The sequence below is a fragment of the Erythrolamprus reginae genome, chromosome 4, assembly GCF_031021105.1.
Source record: "Erythrolamprus reginae isolate rEryReg1 chromosome 4, rEryReg1.hap1, whole genome shotgun sequence".
Classification (NCBI taxonomy): domain Eukaryota; kingdom Metazoa; phylum Chordata; class Lepidosauria; order Squamata; family Dipsadidae; genus Erythrolamprus; species Erythrolamprus reginae.
In genome coordinates this window covers 67815258-67832830 of record NC_091953.1, presented here as the reverse complement: position 1 = coordinate 67832830, position 17573 = coordinate 67815258, and the positions used below count along the sequence as shown (strand labels likewise).

General features: G+C 40.4%; 1 protein-coding gene across 4 annotated transcripts in view; it reads right to left on the bottom strand.

The window, feature by feature from the left end:
* The window catches only part of CASK (calcium/calmodulin dependent serine protein kinase), a 300775-nt gene that overhangs the window by 78277 nt on the left and 204925 nt on the right, over window positions 1-17573 (bottom strand). For all 4 annotated transcript variants that reach the window (XM_070750527.1, XM_070750530.1, XM_070750528.1 and 1 more), the window contains exons 11-15: window positions 14258-14379; window positions 10792-10869; window positions 5443-5523; window positions 4293-4481; window positions 249-327 (exon numbers count right to left, since the gene is read on the bottom strand). In XM_070750527.1, the coding sequence (XP_070606628.1) occupies window positions 249-327; window positions 4293-4481; window positions 5443-5523; window positions 10792-10869; window positions 14258-14379 (549 nt within the window). The remainder of the gene's footprint in view (window positions 1-248; window positions 328-4292; window positions 4482-5442; window positions 5524-10791; window positions 10870-14257; window positions 14380-17573) is intronic.

Genomic DNA, 17573 nt, shown 5'->3' with positions numbered 1-17573 from the left:
CTCTGAAAAATACGGTACTTTATATTGAGAATCTGTCCATCTTAGCAAAACATTATTCGATTTTCTTTGCTTGTTGAACTATTGATACGTGACTTCAGTGATAACAAGACCCAGTGATGCAAAATATCTTAAAACATTAGAGACAATATATGATTTTTGACATTAAATATTCAAACAGATTCCATGTCTGAAAATTTGGATAGTATCACATAAAATTTGTCTTGTTCATTAACGTTCATATTTGTTACCTTGCCTGTGAATCATTCCTCCATGCATAATTCTTGCTACAATGCAATGATTCAGTTCATTCATTTTTAAAGTGATTCCCTAATAAAAGAAATAAATTAATTTTATAATCACAATTAGATTTTTCAGGCATTGATCCAGTTCAAACATTTTAACATTTATGTAAGTAATCAGAGCTGTCTTGATTTATCTCCACTATATCTATTAACATTTTGTTTCAATTCACAAAAGCCCAGAAATCATATGTATACCTTTTTTATCATACTCCAAAGAAAAACTTTATTAACTTTTTGCTGTTTAATAAATAAAATTGTGAACTGTCGTACAGCAACGTTTTAAAAAGCTGTTAGTGTTTCCAGAGAAATGGCCTATGAATTAGAACATGCATCATCTTTTGAGAACTTGCAGCAGAGAAAAATCTCCAGTCTGTTGATGGAGGAAACAAGGCGCTATCTGGATACAATACACAGGGGGTTTAGGACATTTAGCCTCCGCCAGTTGGATGAAGCTCTTTCCTCCGCAGCAGCTGATCGGCCACTGCCTTCCCTCCCTTGCCCAAAGGCCCCTAGCTCTTCGCCCCAGCCCTTTGGTCATAAAAATCCACATTCAGCCACAGCCTTTTTGCCACATGGGACACTTCGCCACCATCCAATCATAACGGTTGTTACAAAATGCTACTTTGGGAAGGAAAGAATGGGACAGTTTGCTCTTTCATACACACACACACACCAGTTGAATGATAGAGATGGAAGGGACCTCAGTGGCCATCCAGTCTAACCCCCCTTCTCATTCAGGAGACTAACAGAATGATAGAGATGGAAGGGACCTCAGTGGCCATCTAGTCTAACTCCCTTCTCGGCTAATGATCTCTCCCTGTTTGCAGAGAGATAGAGAGAGGTCCATTCATGCTGTGGGCATCTAGATGATCCCATGCCCTTTCACCCCCTCCTCTGTCCATGTGGACAGTCCACAAAGTGTGTGGGGGAAGAGTTGGAGGGCTAATGATCCCTGAAGAGATGGAGGGACCCTGAAGAGAAAGAGAGAGAAATGCAAAGAGAGTTTGAGAGAGGAGCATGTAGCAGTGTGTTCCCCCAGCCAATGTTCCTTTTGCATCTGCCTCGAAGCATTGTAAAAATTCCACAGATAATCATGGCAAGCAGGTCATAAAGGGACCCCAGACAGCAACCAGCCTTCACTTCTGTTGTTTGCTAATAGAATGCTACCTATCTCTCTCTCCCACCCACCCGTCTTTTGTGAGGACGAATCTGATTAGCTTCCCAAGTTAGCTTGTTGTGAGGCAGGGAGTTCCACCAGCCAATTTAGCAGCCCAGAAATTGAGGTCTATTGCCCCAACTAAATGTGACCATGTATGCCAATTTGTAGAATGATTACTGATAACATGTCTGTGCGTGTGTATGTGTGTGTGAAAAAGCTCCTCATCTTCAAAGAAACAGGAATTAACAAAAGAGTGAGAAAAAGATAGGAGTTATCATTCTACAAATAGGCATACCTTGTCACATTGAGTTGGGGCAATAGACCTCATGACCCCTTTACACCAAAGAAACAGGAGTTTCCTAAAACAATTAGCATTTCAAAGAGATATGGGAACAGCTTACCACATGCTCCTTTTTTTATAACTAAATTTTGTACTTGGTGATTTTGATTCCATATCTATTGATGGGATAACCATCAGAGTTTAGCTTTGTTGAAAACAAAAGTTAATTGCTGCTGATAATGTGTGTGTGTGTGTGTGTGTGTGTGTGTGTGTGTGAAAGAGCTCCCAAAGCCCCCCACACACTTTGGGGACTCTACACATGAACGGAGAAGAAGGCATGGGATCGTCTAGATGCCCAGAGTATGAACAGACCTCTCTCTCTCTCTCTGCAAAAAGGGAAGGATCATTAGCCTTCCCAATTTTTCCCCCACAAAGCCCCCTGCCCCCCCCACTTTGGGGACCCATGCCTCTTTTCACCCCTCCTTCATTCATCTTGAGGGTCCCCAGAAGTGGGATGGGGAGGGGGCATTGGGAGCTCTTTCACACCCACAAACACACACCCACACCCACACATACCAATTCTACTCAGGACCCCTCCTCAAGCAGGAAACTGAGACAGAGTCATAGAGATGGATGGTACCTCAGAGGCCATTTAGTCCAGCCCTCTTCACAAGCAGGAGAATTGGTCTCCTGGTCAAATTTCTGGGCTGCTAAATTGGCTGGTGGAACTCCCTGCCTCACAACAAGCTAACTTGGGAAGCTAATCAGATTCGTCCTCACAAAAGACGGGTGGGTGGGAGAGAGAGATAGGTAGCATTCTATTAGCAAACGACAGAAGTGAAGGCTGGTTGCTGTCTGGGGCCCCTTTATGACCTGCTTGTCACGATTATCTGTGGAATTTTTACGATGCCTCGAGGCAGATGCAAAAGGAACATTGGCTGGGGGAACACACTGCTACATGCTCCTCTCTCAAACTCCCTTTGCATTTCTCTCTCTCTCTCTCTTTAGGGTCCCTTCCAACACAGATCATTAGCCCTCCAACTCTTCAGCCCCCACTTTGTGGACAGTCCACATGGACAGAGGTGGGGGTGAAAAGGGCATGGGATCGTCTAGATACCCACAGCATGAACGGACCTCTCTCTCTCTCTGCAAATAGGGAGGGATCATTAGCCCTCCAACTCTTCCCCCCCCACACACACTTTGTGGACTGTCCACATGAATAGAGGAGGGGGTGAAAAGGGCATGGGATCATCTAGATGCCAACAGCATGAACGGACCTTTCCCTCTCTCTGCAAACAGGGAGGGATCATTAGCCCTCCAACTCTTCCCCCCCCCCCACTTTGTGGACTGTCCACATGGACAGAGGTGGGGGTAAAAAGGGCATGGGATCGTCTAGATGTCCACAGCATGAATGGACCTCTCTCTCTCTGCAAACCGGGAGGGATCATTAGCTGAGAAGGGGGTTAGACTAGATGGCCACTGAGGTCCCGTCCCTCTCTATCACTCTGTAAGACTCCTGAATGAGAAGGGCGGTCAGACTAGATGGCCACTGAGGTCCCGTCCCTCTCTATCACTCTGTAAGACTCCTGAATGAGAAAGAGGGTCAGACTAGATGGCCACTGAGGTCCCTTCCCTCTCTATCACTCTAAGACTCCTGAATGAGAAGGGGGGTCAGACTAGATGGCCACTGAGGTCCCTTCCCTCTCTATCATTCTGTTAGTCTCCTGAATGAGAAGGGGGGGTCAGACTAGAGGTCCCTTCCATCTCTATCATTCAACTGGTGTGTGTGTATATGAAAGAGCAAACTGTCCCATTCTTTCCTTCCCAAAGTAGCATTTTGTAACAACCATTCTGATTGGATGGTGGCGAAGTGTCCCATGTGGCCAAAAGGCTGTGGCTGAATGTGGATTTTTGTGACCAAAGGGCTGGGGCGAAGAGCTAGGGGCCTTTGGGCGAGGGAGAGAAGGCACCGGCCAATCAGCTGCTGCGGAGGAAAGAGCTTCATCCAACTGGCGGAGGCAAAAAGTCCTATCCCCTACACATGATACTGAGAAGAAAGTCTTTTGGAGTCCAGCGGGGCGGCGGCACTTCTCGGCGTTCTCCCAAACCCGAACGCTGAACTCGAACCTTTGCCGAACTTCCGGGTTCGGCGTTCGGGAGAACGTCGAGAAGCCCCACCCCTGTTTCGGAAGGTGACAGACGGGCAGTGGCGCTTCTCGGCATTCTCCCGAACAAGAACCCGAACTTTTGCCAAACTTCCGGGTTCGGCGTTCACGGCAGCAGAAAAAGTTCGTAAGAAGAGGCAAAAAAATTCCAAACCCCGGGTTCATATCTCAAAAAGTTCGTATGACGAGGGGTTCATATCACAAAATACTACTGTATTTATTTACATTTTTGGTACAGCCTTTTCTCTGGATTTTTAAAAGTTAATGTTCCTTACATTTCCCCAAGATAAGCTGATAGTATTACAAAAGATAAATTGTAAATTTGGTATATGACTGGATATATCTTACTCACATATACTAATAAATGACAATATTTATCTATTTACCATTGGTTCATCTGTGTTTTTTTGGAACTGAACCAATCGCACTCTTGTGACATTCTCCATGTCCATGTCTCCATTTATGCTTTCTGGAGAATCTCCATTTAAATATGGAGATGTGGGAGGTGGAGTAACTCTTAATGCTTCATCACTGTAAACTTCATGTGCCACTACATCATGAGTTTGGAGTAAGGCCTACACAAAGATATAATGTTCATGTTTCATTATCTTTTCTTTTATTCAAAGCAAAAAAGCTTAAATTAATTATAAAGAGTTGAAAAACCTCAAGCCATTCAACCATAGTTCCACCCAAACAGCATATGCTATACGACTTTCAATTTTCCTAATGTTATTAACAGTACAATAATATCTCAATTATATATGTGACAGGCATTTACATACTACTACTCATGCAATACTAGTCTACTAAAGGAAAGATACATAAAAAGGAAGAGTGTCCTTGAACAAAAAATGCTGATTCTCTGAAAGTCCTTTATTGTATTGAGTTTTATTGTGTGTTAAAAAGGTCTCCATTAATATAAAAGATAATCATTTTTTCCAAATGTTATTTCTCTAATTTCAGAGGATTCTTTGTTTTAGAAAGCAACAGTTCAAAAGAAAAGTATGCTCTTCAGAGTGTCTAAAATTACAATGTACACTATGCAGAAGCTAGCATGTTCATATTTATGTCTGGTAAAATTAATAATTGTTATCTCTTTGGATTTAAATGCTTATTTTTCAAAGTTTATAAAATTACAGTATTTTTATTTTAAACATACTGTCATATTTGATTTACACATTACTTTATTGTTATAAGATTCTGAAAGATGCATATAAATGTTTTAAATAATTTTAAAAAACTATAATATTTATAATGCATTTTCTATACCCATAATTCATATATTGATGGTTCTATCCATCATCCATTGCAATCAATGGGAAAAATCCATGCCAAAAGTATTAGCTTTCTTTTCATTTTAGTGTTGAGCATTGAGATAGAAATAATTTAAATATATGAACGTTCAAAATTCATTCATTGAAAGGCTGTATATATTTCTGAGTAATTATCCCCCTTCCTCACTTTCAGATAATAACTTCTTTCATAAATCTATTTTCTATAGAAAATATAAAAAATTATATTTTAACTATTAGTTACCATGAAATGAGGTTGAGTTAAAATACGTTTAAGTTCTTTTGCATCACTATTTTCTTGGTAACATGAAATTTCTTCCAATACCTGTAAAGCATAAGAGTAGATATATGAATAAAGTTCAGTAACAAATAAAATTCATATTTTTGAGTCATAAATTCCAAAGTAAAATGTTTGAAAGAAGGGACTATTCGATCTGTCCGTCCATTGTGCTGTGGAGAGAAACACTGACCCCCCTCAGATAGGGTCCGCAACTTGGGTGTCCTCCTGGACCCACAGCTGAACCTTGACCATCATCTCTCAGTTGTGACCAGGGGAACCTTTGCCCAGGTTTGCCTGGTGTACCAGCTGCAGCCTTATTTGGACCAGGAGGCTCTGCGCAGTCACTCAGGCCCTCATCACCTCCCGTCTCGATTATTGCAATGTGCTCTACATGGGGCTACCCTTGAAAAGTGTTTGGAGACTTCAAATTGTCCAGAATGCAGCCGTGCGAGTGTCATGGGTACACCCATATAACACCTATTCTCCGCGAGCTGCACTGACTGCCCATCAGTCTCCGGGCACAATTCAAAGTGTTGGTTATTACCTATAAAGCCCTATATGGCTTAGGGCCAGATTATTTACAGGACTGTCTCCTGCCATATACCTCCCGTAGACCAATTAGAGCACACAGAGTTGACCTCCTCCAGGTCCTGTCAGCCAAGCAATGTAGACTGGCAGGACCTTGGGGGAGAGCTTTCTCTGCTGCTGCCCCAGCTCTTTGGAATCAACATCCCACCCGATGTCCGCACTGCTCCCACCCTGCTGGCTTTTCATAAGGCCATGAAGACCTGGCTATGCCAGCAGGCTTGGGAGCCCTAAATTAACATCAACTTGACCACCTGTATGAATATGACTGCATGAATAGTATGTTTGTGTGTTGGTGAGTTGCTTTGTTATGAGTTTTAATTAGGATTTTAGAATTATATTTTTTCTTGACTTCTTCTTATAGTTATTTGTAATTTTATATGGTAATTCTATATTGTTGTAAGCTGCCCTGAGTCCTTCGGGATTGGGCAGCATAGAAGTCAAATTAATTAATTAAATAAATAAATTTATTTATTTTCATTTTCCAGATTGGCTGATGCTGCAAGGTAGACTTTGATAAGCTAGTAAAGACAAAGCTACAGTACACTCATAGGAATAAATACAGTGTATATAGACAAAAAATAGGGCATTTTGGGGGAAGCTGCCATTTTTGAGGAAGGTGCAATTTCATCCACTGATGATTGCAAAGGAAAGGTGAGTACAGGGTATGGTAGACAAGGGTGGGTTCCGCCTGGCCGGACTGGTCCTGCTGGTGACGTCATGATGACGAAACCAAACCGGATCGGTCGGTGCCAGTCCATGGGCACCTCTATCATTTTTTTCTGAATTGTTTTCTGATTTTTTTCTTCTTCTGAGCATGTATAGAAGTTGGGTTTCTGGCACTGTGCATGCGGACACCATCTTGTTTTTGGCTTTCTTTTTTTTTCTTTTAATTTTTTAAATGTAATTTTTTAATTTAATTTTTTATTTTATTTTTCTTCTGAGCATATGCAGAAGTCGAGTTTCCAGCACTGTGCATGTGGTCACAATCTTGAGGAAGCAAACCAGCAGTAAGTTAAGTTAGAACCCACCCCTGCTTGGATCCCCTCAACTTTTCAGTCCCAGAAAGCTATTTTGCAGCCATGCACAACTTTCTGTCCATTTTTATTTGGTTTTCCCTCCCACCCTGAAAACAAAAGGAAGTGAGAGGAGAGGGGGGGGGGAAAGGATAGATCAGACTATTGCTATGATTTTTTGCTCCTACATTCTATTGTTTAGGTATAGATTTTGTTAAATGTGGAAATATTACTTAGAGCCTATTCAAAAACAGCTAGCTGCCTGCCTGCAATCATGATTGTTTATCTATTAGGAGTAAATCCCACTGAAAGAGAGTAGCTTTACTGCCAAATAAATATGCATAGGCTTTATATAGTTGAGAGGGTATTGATTAGTATCAGGTGTATTATAGAGAGAAATGAAAACTTCTGTAACAATAGATACTTTGGGCCAAGACCAGATAGGTGTGTGTGTGTGTGTGTGTAAGAGAGAGAAAGAGACAAAGAAAGAGGAAGAGGGAAAGAAAGAGAAAGGTATAAAAAGAAAGAGGCAGGGAGAGAAGAGAGAAAGGAAAGAAACACAACAAACCCTGCCACTAGATGTGGTTCAGAGGACACTTTGAAATAGCACAGCAATTTAGGGCTGGAAGATATCTCGGAGGTTATCTAGTCCAACCCCGTGATGCAGCAGGAAACCTTACATTGTCTGGATTATTTTGGTGCCTCTAACAGAGAGGAAAATTGCCAGAAAGGAGGAGTTTACTAGGACAAGGCTGTCATGCAGAGGAAGGCAGAGATAGTCCTTGACTTAGAACCACAACTGAAGTCAACATTTTGGTTGCTAAGCAAGAGCATTAACTAAGCTTCACCACATTTTACTCAATTTATTTATTAAGTTTGTATGCCGCCTCTCTCCGAGGACATCTCCATGCTCTAACAGTCATGTCTAAGTTAGGAAAGACATCTGAAGGCATGTGTAATGTTCTAATGCAGAGGTCACCAACCAGTGATCCATGGACCACTGTTGGTCCCCGAGAAAATTTAGATGGTCCATGGAGAAATCTTGGCCCCTGGGCCAGGTACGGCTGAGAGCAATTAATCCAGTTCAGGAAGAAGAAAGGAAAGGAATATTTAGATCTGGTGGCCTAGATGTTAATTCTCTGCCTTACAAGGCAGAAGCTGCCGGATCAAATCCCAGTAAGGGTGTGGCTAGATGATGAGGCCAGAACAAGGCCGAAATGGTGCCATCCTAGTCTCCCTTAATTTTAAAAATTCAGCAAAAAAACATGTGATACATACAAAAATATAGTTTGTCATCTATGAATAAATTAACTGCCTTGAAATGGCCCTGGGTTGTGCCTAGAGGCAAAAAGGAACTGTGATGTTCCTTCAATATACCAGGGTGATCCGACATAAAAAACATATAGCCCCTCCCTGGTACAGAGCTGAAAGGGATCAGATCTGGTGGCCTAGAGGTTAATTCTCTGCCTTACAAGGCAGAAGCTGCTATCCTAGTCTCCCTTAATTTTAAAAATTCAGCAAAAAAAACATGTTATACTGTACAGTAGAACCCCGACTTACGAGACTAATTGGTTCCGGAAGGAGGCTCGTAAGTCGGAACGCTCGTATGACGAAACATTGTTTCCCATAGGAAACAATGTAAAGTCAATTAATCCGTGCAACAACAAAAAAACCCGCTGCCGCCGAACGCGGAAATTAGCGTTCGGCTTCAGGAGACAGCTGCGAAGCGGCGCGTGTGTTTTAAAAGGTTGCAGCCGGCCTGGGGGGGCTTGCCAGCACCCCCCCGAGCCCACCAGGCCAGCTGCAACCTTTTAAAACACGTGGGATACGAGCGCCAAGGAGCTGTCTCCTGAAGCCGAACGCGGAAGTTAGCGTTCGGCTTCAGGAGACAGCTCCTTGGCGCTCGTATCCCGAATGTGAGCTCGGGAGGCGAACAAAAATGTCGCTCCCCTCCCAGCTCTTATCTCGAGTAGCTCGTAAGTAGAGCTGCTCGTATGTCGAGGTTCCACTGTATATATACATGTGTGTGTGTGTGTTTTCTGTTGGATTGTTTTGGCTGATGATAGGATAGCGCTATATATATATATATATTTTGCTGAATATATCACATATATTCATCACTATATATCACATATTTTTGCTGAATCTTTAAAATTAAGGGAGATTAGGATAGCGCTATTTCAGCCTTGTAATGGCCTTGTTCTGGCTGATGTTCTGGCTGATAAAAAACATATAGCCCCTCCCTGGTACAGAGCTGAAAGGGATCAGATCTGATGGCCTAGAGGTTAATTCTCTGCCTTACAAGGCAGAAGCTGCCGGATCAAATCCCAGTAAGGGTGTGGCTAGCTGATGAGGCCAGAACAAGGCCGAAATAGCGCTATCCTAGTCTCCCTTAATTTTAAAAATTCAGCAAAAACATGTGATACATATATGTGAAAATCGTAGATTTTCACAGGTATATGTATGTAGATTGTTCTGAATTCGGGTTTTACCCCGTGTAATATTTTGAGTGTCTATGCGACGTTTCGGTGAAATCACTTTCACCATCATCAGGCTGAAGTTGTTAGCTTCGTGCTGCTTAGAATAAATTATATTAGAATAAACTTAGAATAAACTATATAAACTATATTCTAAGCAGCATGTAGCTAACCTCAGCCTGATACTGATATTATATATATATAATTAAGGGAGACTAGGATAGATATTTTAATTAAATATTTTGATTAAATAGCATATTTTGGATGTTCAGTTGTAGTAAATAGACAGGGAAATTGTATCTTGTTGAGACCTTTGTGGTGAGGAGAGGCCAGGCACCCTAACTCTGGATGTGAATGAAGTCAAGTTAGCCATGCCCACCCAGCAACCCCCAGACAGTCACATGACCGCAAAGCCACTCCCACCTAGTCACATGACTGCCAAACTACTCCCACCCAGTGACATGATCATAAAGCCATGCCCACCATCACATTACCATCAAGCCACACCCATAAAATAAGCCATACCAATGGAGTGGCAGGGGTGGTAGATTTTTAAAACAAATCTATGGATAGATAGCTGAGGAAAAAAGGGAATAAAGTTTGGGAGAGCAAACTAGGTATATAAGAGGAAAAATCTCAGGAAATGATAGAAATGTGAAGGGCGCAGGTGGCTGTTTGTTTAGGTTATACATTGCCTCTTCACTTGTGAGACTACTGTTATTTTGCAAGAAATGACAAGAAGTAAGCAAACACTATAAAAACTGAAGTGGGAATGATTCCTTTGGTTCTAAACACCTACTTTGTTAAAAATTATTCCTCTGAGTTAATACTGATTCCTGGAAACTATTTACATTATTAGTCCTGCAGTTTTCTGGTCAAGGCTATAGTCTTTTCTAGTGTTGGAAGTGAATATTAACCAATTGCCAAGCATTCACATTTTGATTATGTGACCATGGGAATGCTTTGTGAAAAGTGGTCAGGAATCACTTTTCAACACTAGAAGTTTTTAACAAGATGTTGGATAACCATCTGTCTGAAGTAGTCTAGGGTTTCCTGCCGAAGCAGAAGGTTGGATTAGAAGACCTCCAAGGTCCTTTCCAACTCTGTTGTTGTTGTTATTATTAAGCGATGTAACTTTGAATGGTCATTATATTTTATTCAAACGCATATACATGCATACATTTCATTTAGAAATTATTATTAGATTATTAAATTTAAACTATTTTTAAAATTACCTCTTTGGCTCTCTGTACAGCATCACTCGGTGGATTTCTGATTTGTGGTGAAGATTTTGTATTAATTTTGTCATAGAGCTGTAACAAAAAAGCACAACATAATATGAATATATTAAAAACAATTAAACTAGCTTGTTTTATAAAAGATCTATGAAAATTCCACTCTAAAAAATCAACATCTGCTGTGCTGTAAATCTAATTTTCTATAGATAATTATAGAAAACATAACCATTTCATTTTTTCCTGGCATTTATCAACTTCTTGCCTGCTCATAATGCTTCGTATAACGACACATCAGAATTAAACAATGTTACTTAATAATATTTTCTTGCTAGTAGCGATTTATAATGATTTAAGAGATTTGTGGTAAATGCATTTCTTAGTATTTCTATGAATGAATATTTCAATATACAGTGGTGCCTCTACTTAAGAACTTAATTTGTTCCATGACCAGGTTCTTAAGTAGAAACATTCTTAAGTAGAAGCAATTTTCCCCATAGGAATCAATGTAAAAGCAAATAATGCATGCAAACCCATTAGGAAAGAAATAAATGCTTGGAATTTGGGTGGGAGTAGGAGGAGGAAGGGGAGGACAGTCGCTGCGGAAGGAAAAAGGTGATGTGACGGGAATCAAAAAAATCTAAAACCTTAAGGCTTAAAAAAAAAAGAGGGACTCTGAGGCGGTGAGGAGGAGCACACGCCTCCAATATTCCTGGCATGAGGCTACCTCCCATACATTGGCTGCTGCTGCTGCTGCTGCTACCTGCTGCTTCTTCCTTCCCACACTGAAGGGCTCCCTTCTCCTCTCGCTCATTCACTTTGTAGCCTTTCCTTCGCTAGGACGACTCCTCGGCTGCCCAGAGCAAAGGGAGCGTTTCTTTTCTCTGGGCACTGGCAGAGGTTTATTCCCTGTCTGTTGTGGTTGGCTCTGGCCAAGCTCCTGCCCCAAGGAATGTGGAGGTGGATGTGGGGGAAACATCCACATGCCACAGGCCTGTTTTGCTCCCAATAGAATCTCCCGATGAAGACTCCTTTGACGAAGGAAGCATGAGTAGCAGGGAAGAGGGGAGTTTGGCAGACAGCCCAGGAGGAGATCAATCATCCTTATCATCCCTGGATTCTGAACAAGAACTTATGACGGACCCACACATGCGTAGAGTGATGCATAGGAGAGAACAACTGAAGGATTATTACAGGAGATAACTGAGGCCACCTGTGGTTGAGTGGGGCTGCTGTAATTAGTGCTACAGATAAAAAGAGCAGCGTACTGGTTTAGCCTTGTGGAAGATTATCTGATTCATCGTTTTGTCAAGATCGTGGTTTTGCTGTTTTCCTGTTCAAGACTGTGTGTGGACTTTCTGGACTTTGGAATTGGACTCAATTTCCCAGTTACTGGGTGAGAAATTGGATTGCATTTAACCTGTGCCTTGTGTGTACCAGAAAATCCCTTTGACATCTAAAAAGGGAATTTTTTCTGCTTTTCTGTTGATAACGACTTTTGGTTTTCCTTCTATCGTGTGGTGTGTGTCTTTTTGGACTAATTAGCCTGTAATTATGGGCAGTTGGGACATGCCAGCAGAACACTGTCCAAGTGCCTAGAGAAAGGAAAATGCTTCATTCGCTCAGGACTGCCAAAGCCTCCTTAAGTGCCACCATAAAGCTCCTCTGGCAGCCCAGATGGCCAGGATTAAAGGGGGAATGGCAGGAAACTGGCTGGGCCTTTGCGCTGCTCTCAAATTTCCTGGGAAATTTTTCCGGGCTCGGGTCCTTAAGTAGAGGCAAAAAAATCTTGAACACCTGGTTCTTATCTAGAAAAGTTCTTAAGTAGAGGCGTTCTTAAGTAGAGGTGCCACTGTACTCAACTTCTTCAGACATAGTTTAAAGAAATAAACTTGCCATGTCAGTAATGATGAGCCTAACCCTAAACTATAAAAGTTGTACTAGGATGACAATTAAATAGCAGATACAGCATGCCTGTCAACACTTTTGAAGGTGCTGTGACTAGCTGCCACATAACAGGTTCTGAATCTCTTAGAAACCAATGTATATGCAGTCACTGTGAAGGCCTGTCTATTGCAAAAGACTTATTTATGATTTGATTTTATTTACTGTGGTTTATATACAATCCAGAGCTACTAAATGGTTTATAAATACAATGGCATTTAGTTTACGATACAAATTAAAATTAAAACAGTAAAAGACAAGAACAAAATACAGTGATACCTCGTCTTACGAACTTAATTGGTTCCGGGACGAGGTTTGTAAGGTGAAACGTTTGTAAGATGAAATAATGTTTCCCATAGGAATCAATGGAAAAGCGATTAATGCGTGCAAGCCCCAAACTCACCACTTTTGCCAGCCGAAGTGCCCATTTTTGTGCTGCTGGGATTCCCCTGAGGCTCCCCTCCATGGGAAACCCCACCTCCGGACTTCTGTGTTTTTGTGATGCTGCAGGGAAATCCCAGCAGCGCAAAAACGGGTGCTTCAATGGCAACGAAAGTCCAGAGGTGGGGTTTGCCAGCGAGGGGAGCCTTAGCGAAATTGCAGCATCGCAAAAACACGGAAGTCCTCGAAACCTCACCTCCGGAAGTCTGGAGGTGGGGTTTCCCATGGAGGGGAGCCTCAGGGGAATCCCAGCAGCGCAAAAACGGGCGCTTCGCTGGCAACAGAAGTCCGGAGGCGGCGCATCCCAGTGGCGGCGGCTTGGGTTTGGAAGGTGAAAATAGTTTGGAAGAAGAGGCAAAAAAATCTTAAACACCGGGTTTGTATCTCGAAAAGTTTGTAGGACGAGGGGTTTGTAAGATGAGGTATCACTGTATATCTACTACCCAACCATCTCCTTGATAATATAACCAATGAGACCATGCCTCAGAAGGGTAACATAATGCGATTCCCAGAAGAAGAACAAATTTTTTTCAAAATTTAAAACTTAACAGCAAGGACCCTATCTGTATATTCACAGGAGGGAGATATTGCCAATAGGGCATGACCATGGCGTCTCTAAGGATTTTCTTGACTGTGGAACCATCAACAGACTTACAGCCCTAATCCATTTAGGACTTTAAAGATGACTACTGGAATCTTGAATTGTAAACATTGAATATAGCTTCTATAACAGTGATGTTATATAGGTTAACAGTGGCATGTCTATAACTTTTTCTTGAGTTATTCTGGCCTCCAGAGTAAATGCATCCATCCAATTTAAAATGGTGATTTATAGAAACACCTAAACTATACTACATGATACTTTTGTGAAAAAATGTTTGTAAAGCTTGCTCTGTCTCAGTTTCAGAAAATTACTGAAGAGATTATACCGAAGGGAAACATTTTCTGTCTCATCTGCAGCACCAAAAATACCGTAAAGAACAGCTCTAAGTTCTATTAGTTTGGTTTGATATTTCTTATTTGCTTAATTTTTTATTATTGTTAAAATTAAACAATATTTTTAAAGAGAAAAAATACTTACATCTAGTAATGTATGAAGATGCTGATCTTGAAAAACACTATGCAGAAAATCTAAGTCTTTTTCACTGCAATCTGTAAGTGCATGAATTTCTTCTAGGCTGTCTAACACCTGTGAAACTGCTCCTATTATTAAGCACAGGGAGAAAGAAGAAAACTGTTTAGGATAAATTGATAAACTCATCATATTTCACTGAATTCATTGAGTAAAATATGAACATTAATAAAGCAATATTATTTTCAATGAAGAAAGTATTTCAAAAGCAATGTGTGAAATGAATTTAAATTTAGTTTTTTCAAGGAAAAAATGGGCAAAGTTTAGTGCCTACCATCTGTAGAATTGTAGCTGATCTTCAAGAAAGAATTCAACAACGATTATGAAAATACCAGACAGGAGGCGCTGAGGAAGAAACTTAGATTGCCCTACCTTGATTCTCTTTAGTATACAAGAATAGAATCTTTGTCAGACTTTCATGATTCTGTTATTATATTCGATAATAATAAAACAGAGTTGGTACATTTGCCATGTCTGTTTCCTGATTTCAAAGGTCTGACATAATATTTTGAAGCTGATTGTATCTTTTTGAATAAAAATGCTATAAAAATGATGCAGAAAATTAACAGTATCATGATCATAGGTATCAACAATGTTGTTTGCAACAACACTGTTGAAAACAATCATGTTGCAAAGCAAAACAAAAGAATCCCCTTGAAAAATTCTCATAAGAGAATTCTTAATTTATAAATCCCAGTTATAGAAACAGGAACTAGAAATTGACTTAGAAAACTAATGTGACTTTGCAAGCAACATCATGCTGCATGACTATAATAAGCATACTGATGCTGATTAAATCAATTTGGAAGTTCAAGATAGTAAAAATTGTGAAAACAGAGCATAATTGGGGAAATTTCTCACACATCTGAGAGAAAGTAATTTTAAAAACTTCAGGAGAAAAGTTGAAGGAAAATAAAACCTCAGAAGGTTAAATGAGTCAGAAAACAGAAGACATAAATTGAAAAAAATATTTAAAGGAAATGCAGGTAGACCTCGTCTTACGACCACAACGAGCCCAAAATTTGTTGTTAAGTGAAACATTTGTTAAGTGAGTTTTGCCTCATTTTACAACCTTTCTTGCCACAATTCTTAAGTGAATCACAGCAGTTGATAAGTCAGTAGCTTGGTAGTTAAATGAATCTGTTTTCCCAATTGACTTTGCTTGTCAGACAGTTGCAAAATGAGATCACTTGACCTGGACACAGCAATAAATATGAACAAGGAGCTGAATTTTGATCACATATTTATATGGATGCTGCAAAGGTCATAATTATGTAAAGTGATCATAAGTCACTTTTTCAGTGCTGCTGTAACTTTGAACAGTCACTAAAATGAACTTTTGTAAGTCGAGGACTACCTGTAAAGGGAACAGTACACAAAACAGTATGACTATACCAGGAAGTTTCTAATGCGATATGACTTAATCCTAAATCTCAAAACAAAATACCTTGTATTAAGAGCCAGAACATAATAATAATAACAACAACAACAACAACAACAACAACAACAACAGAGTTGGAAGGGACCTTGGAGGTCTTCTAGTCCAACCCCCTGCTTGGGCAGGAGACCCTACATTACTTCAGACAAATGGTTATCCAACATCTTAAAAACGTCCAGTGTTGGAGCATTCACAATCTCTGGAGGCAAACCGTTCCACAGATCAGGAAATTTCTCCTTAGTTCTAAGTTGCTTCTCTCCTTGTTTAGTTTCCACCCATTGCTTCTTGTTGTATCCTCAGGTACTTTGGAGAATAGGTTGACTCCCTCTTCTTTGTGTCAACCCCTGAGATATTGTAACACTGCGATCATGTCTCCCCTAGTCCTTCTTTTCATTAAACTAGACATATCCAGTTCCTGCAATTGTTCTTCATGTTTTAGCCTCCAGTCCCCTAATCACCTTTGTTGCTCTAGAAGGTGTCAACATCCTTTTTACATCGTGGTCAATGATATGTATATAGTAATTAAACATATATAAAATATTAATAATTAGAATCAATGACAATTCCAATTTCTCTTAACTAGATATACTTAAGAATTTCATTATATGCAAAAAAATGACAGAATAAGTTAGTTATTTATTCAATTTATATGAATAAAGTATTTGATATTTATATTCCCTAAATCTCAAGATATGGACTATCAGAATATAAAATGGATACTTATGTGGCTAGAAAAACAAGACTATTTTCCATAAAGGTTTATGGTTTTTTTTCTTGTGCCTTTAGAGATAGATACTGTACTCTAAAAGTATCCGTCATTAGTGTTGGGCGAACCGAACTTGCACAATTCGGGTCCATAACGAATTTATATATATTTTGCAGCAGCAGCAGCAGTTATATGATCCCATCATAGAGAAACCTCTGCATCTCCAATTTCAATTTTGCAAACAATAGCCACCACAAACCCATTTGCCTGAGAAAAGTGCCCCAATAAGCTTTGCTTATCAATATTAAGGAAATGACTGAAAGTACCTCCCTTTACTAGCTTAAAAGACAGCCCAGAAACATAGCTAATTCCATTATTTATTTATTTATTAAATTTGTATGCCGCCCCTCTCCGTAGACTCGGGGCGGCTCACAGCAATGATGGAAACAATGTACAATACAAATCTAATAATACGAAGTTAAAAACCCATAATTTAAAAACATGCACACAACACACCATACCTAAATTATATAGGCCTGGGGAAGATATTTCAATTCCCCCATGCCTGACGGCAGAGGTGGGTTTTGAGAAGTTTACGAAAGGCAAGGAGGGTGGGGGCAATTCTGATCTCTGGGGGGAGTTGGTTCCAGAGGGCCGGGGCCGCCATAGAGAAGGCTCTTCCCCTGGGTCCCGCCAAATGACATTGTTTAGTCGACGGGACCCGGAGAAGGCCAACTCTGTGGGACCTAACCATAGCGTAATCATCATTATTTATTAATTATTTCCATGGGCACATCGGGAAGGTTCCCTTTTGCCCCCCAAGAGCTGGAGTGTCTTTTTAATGTTTTCTTTTTTTCCCACTAAGAAGGGATTAAAAGGACCCAAACCCCTTTTATTATATAAAGAAGCATGATGATGATGATGATAATACTACTACTACTAATGAATAAATAAATAAAATTTAAAAAATTTAAAAAACGGTGGTTCCACCGGGATTTGAACCCCGATCGTTAGATTCAAAGTCAAGAGAGCTAACCATTACACTATGGAATTAACTATGCTTTCAACCTCTCTCCAAAGCAAGTAAAGAGACATCCTTTCAGAAAAAGGAGCTGGGAAAT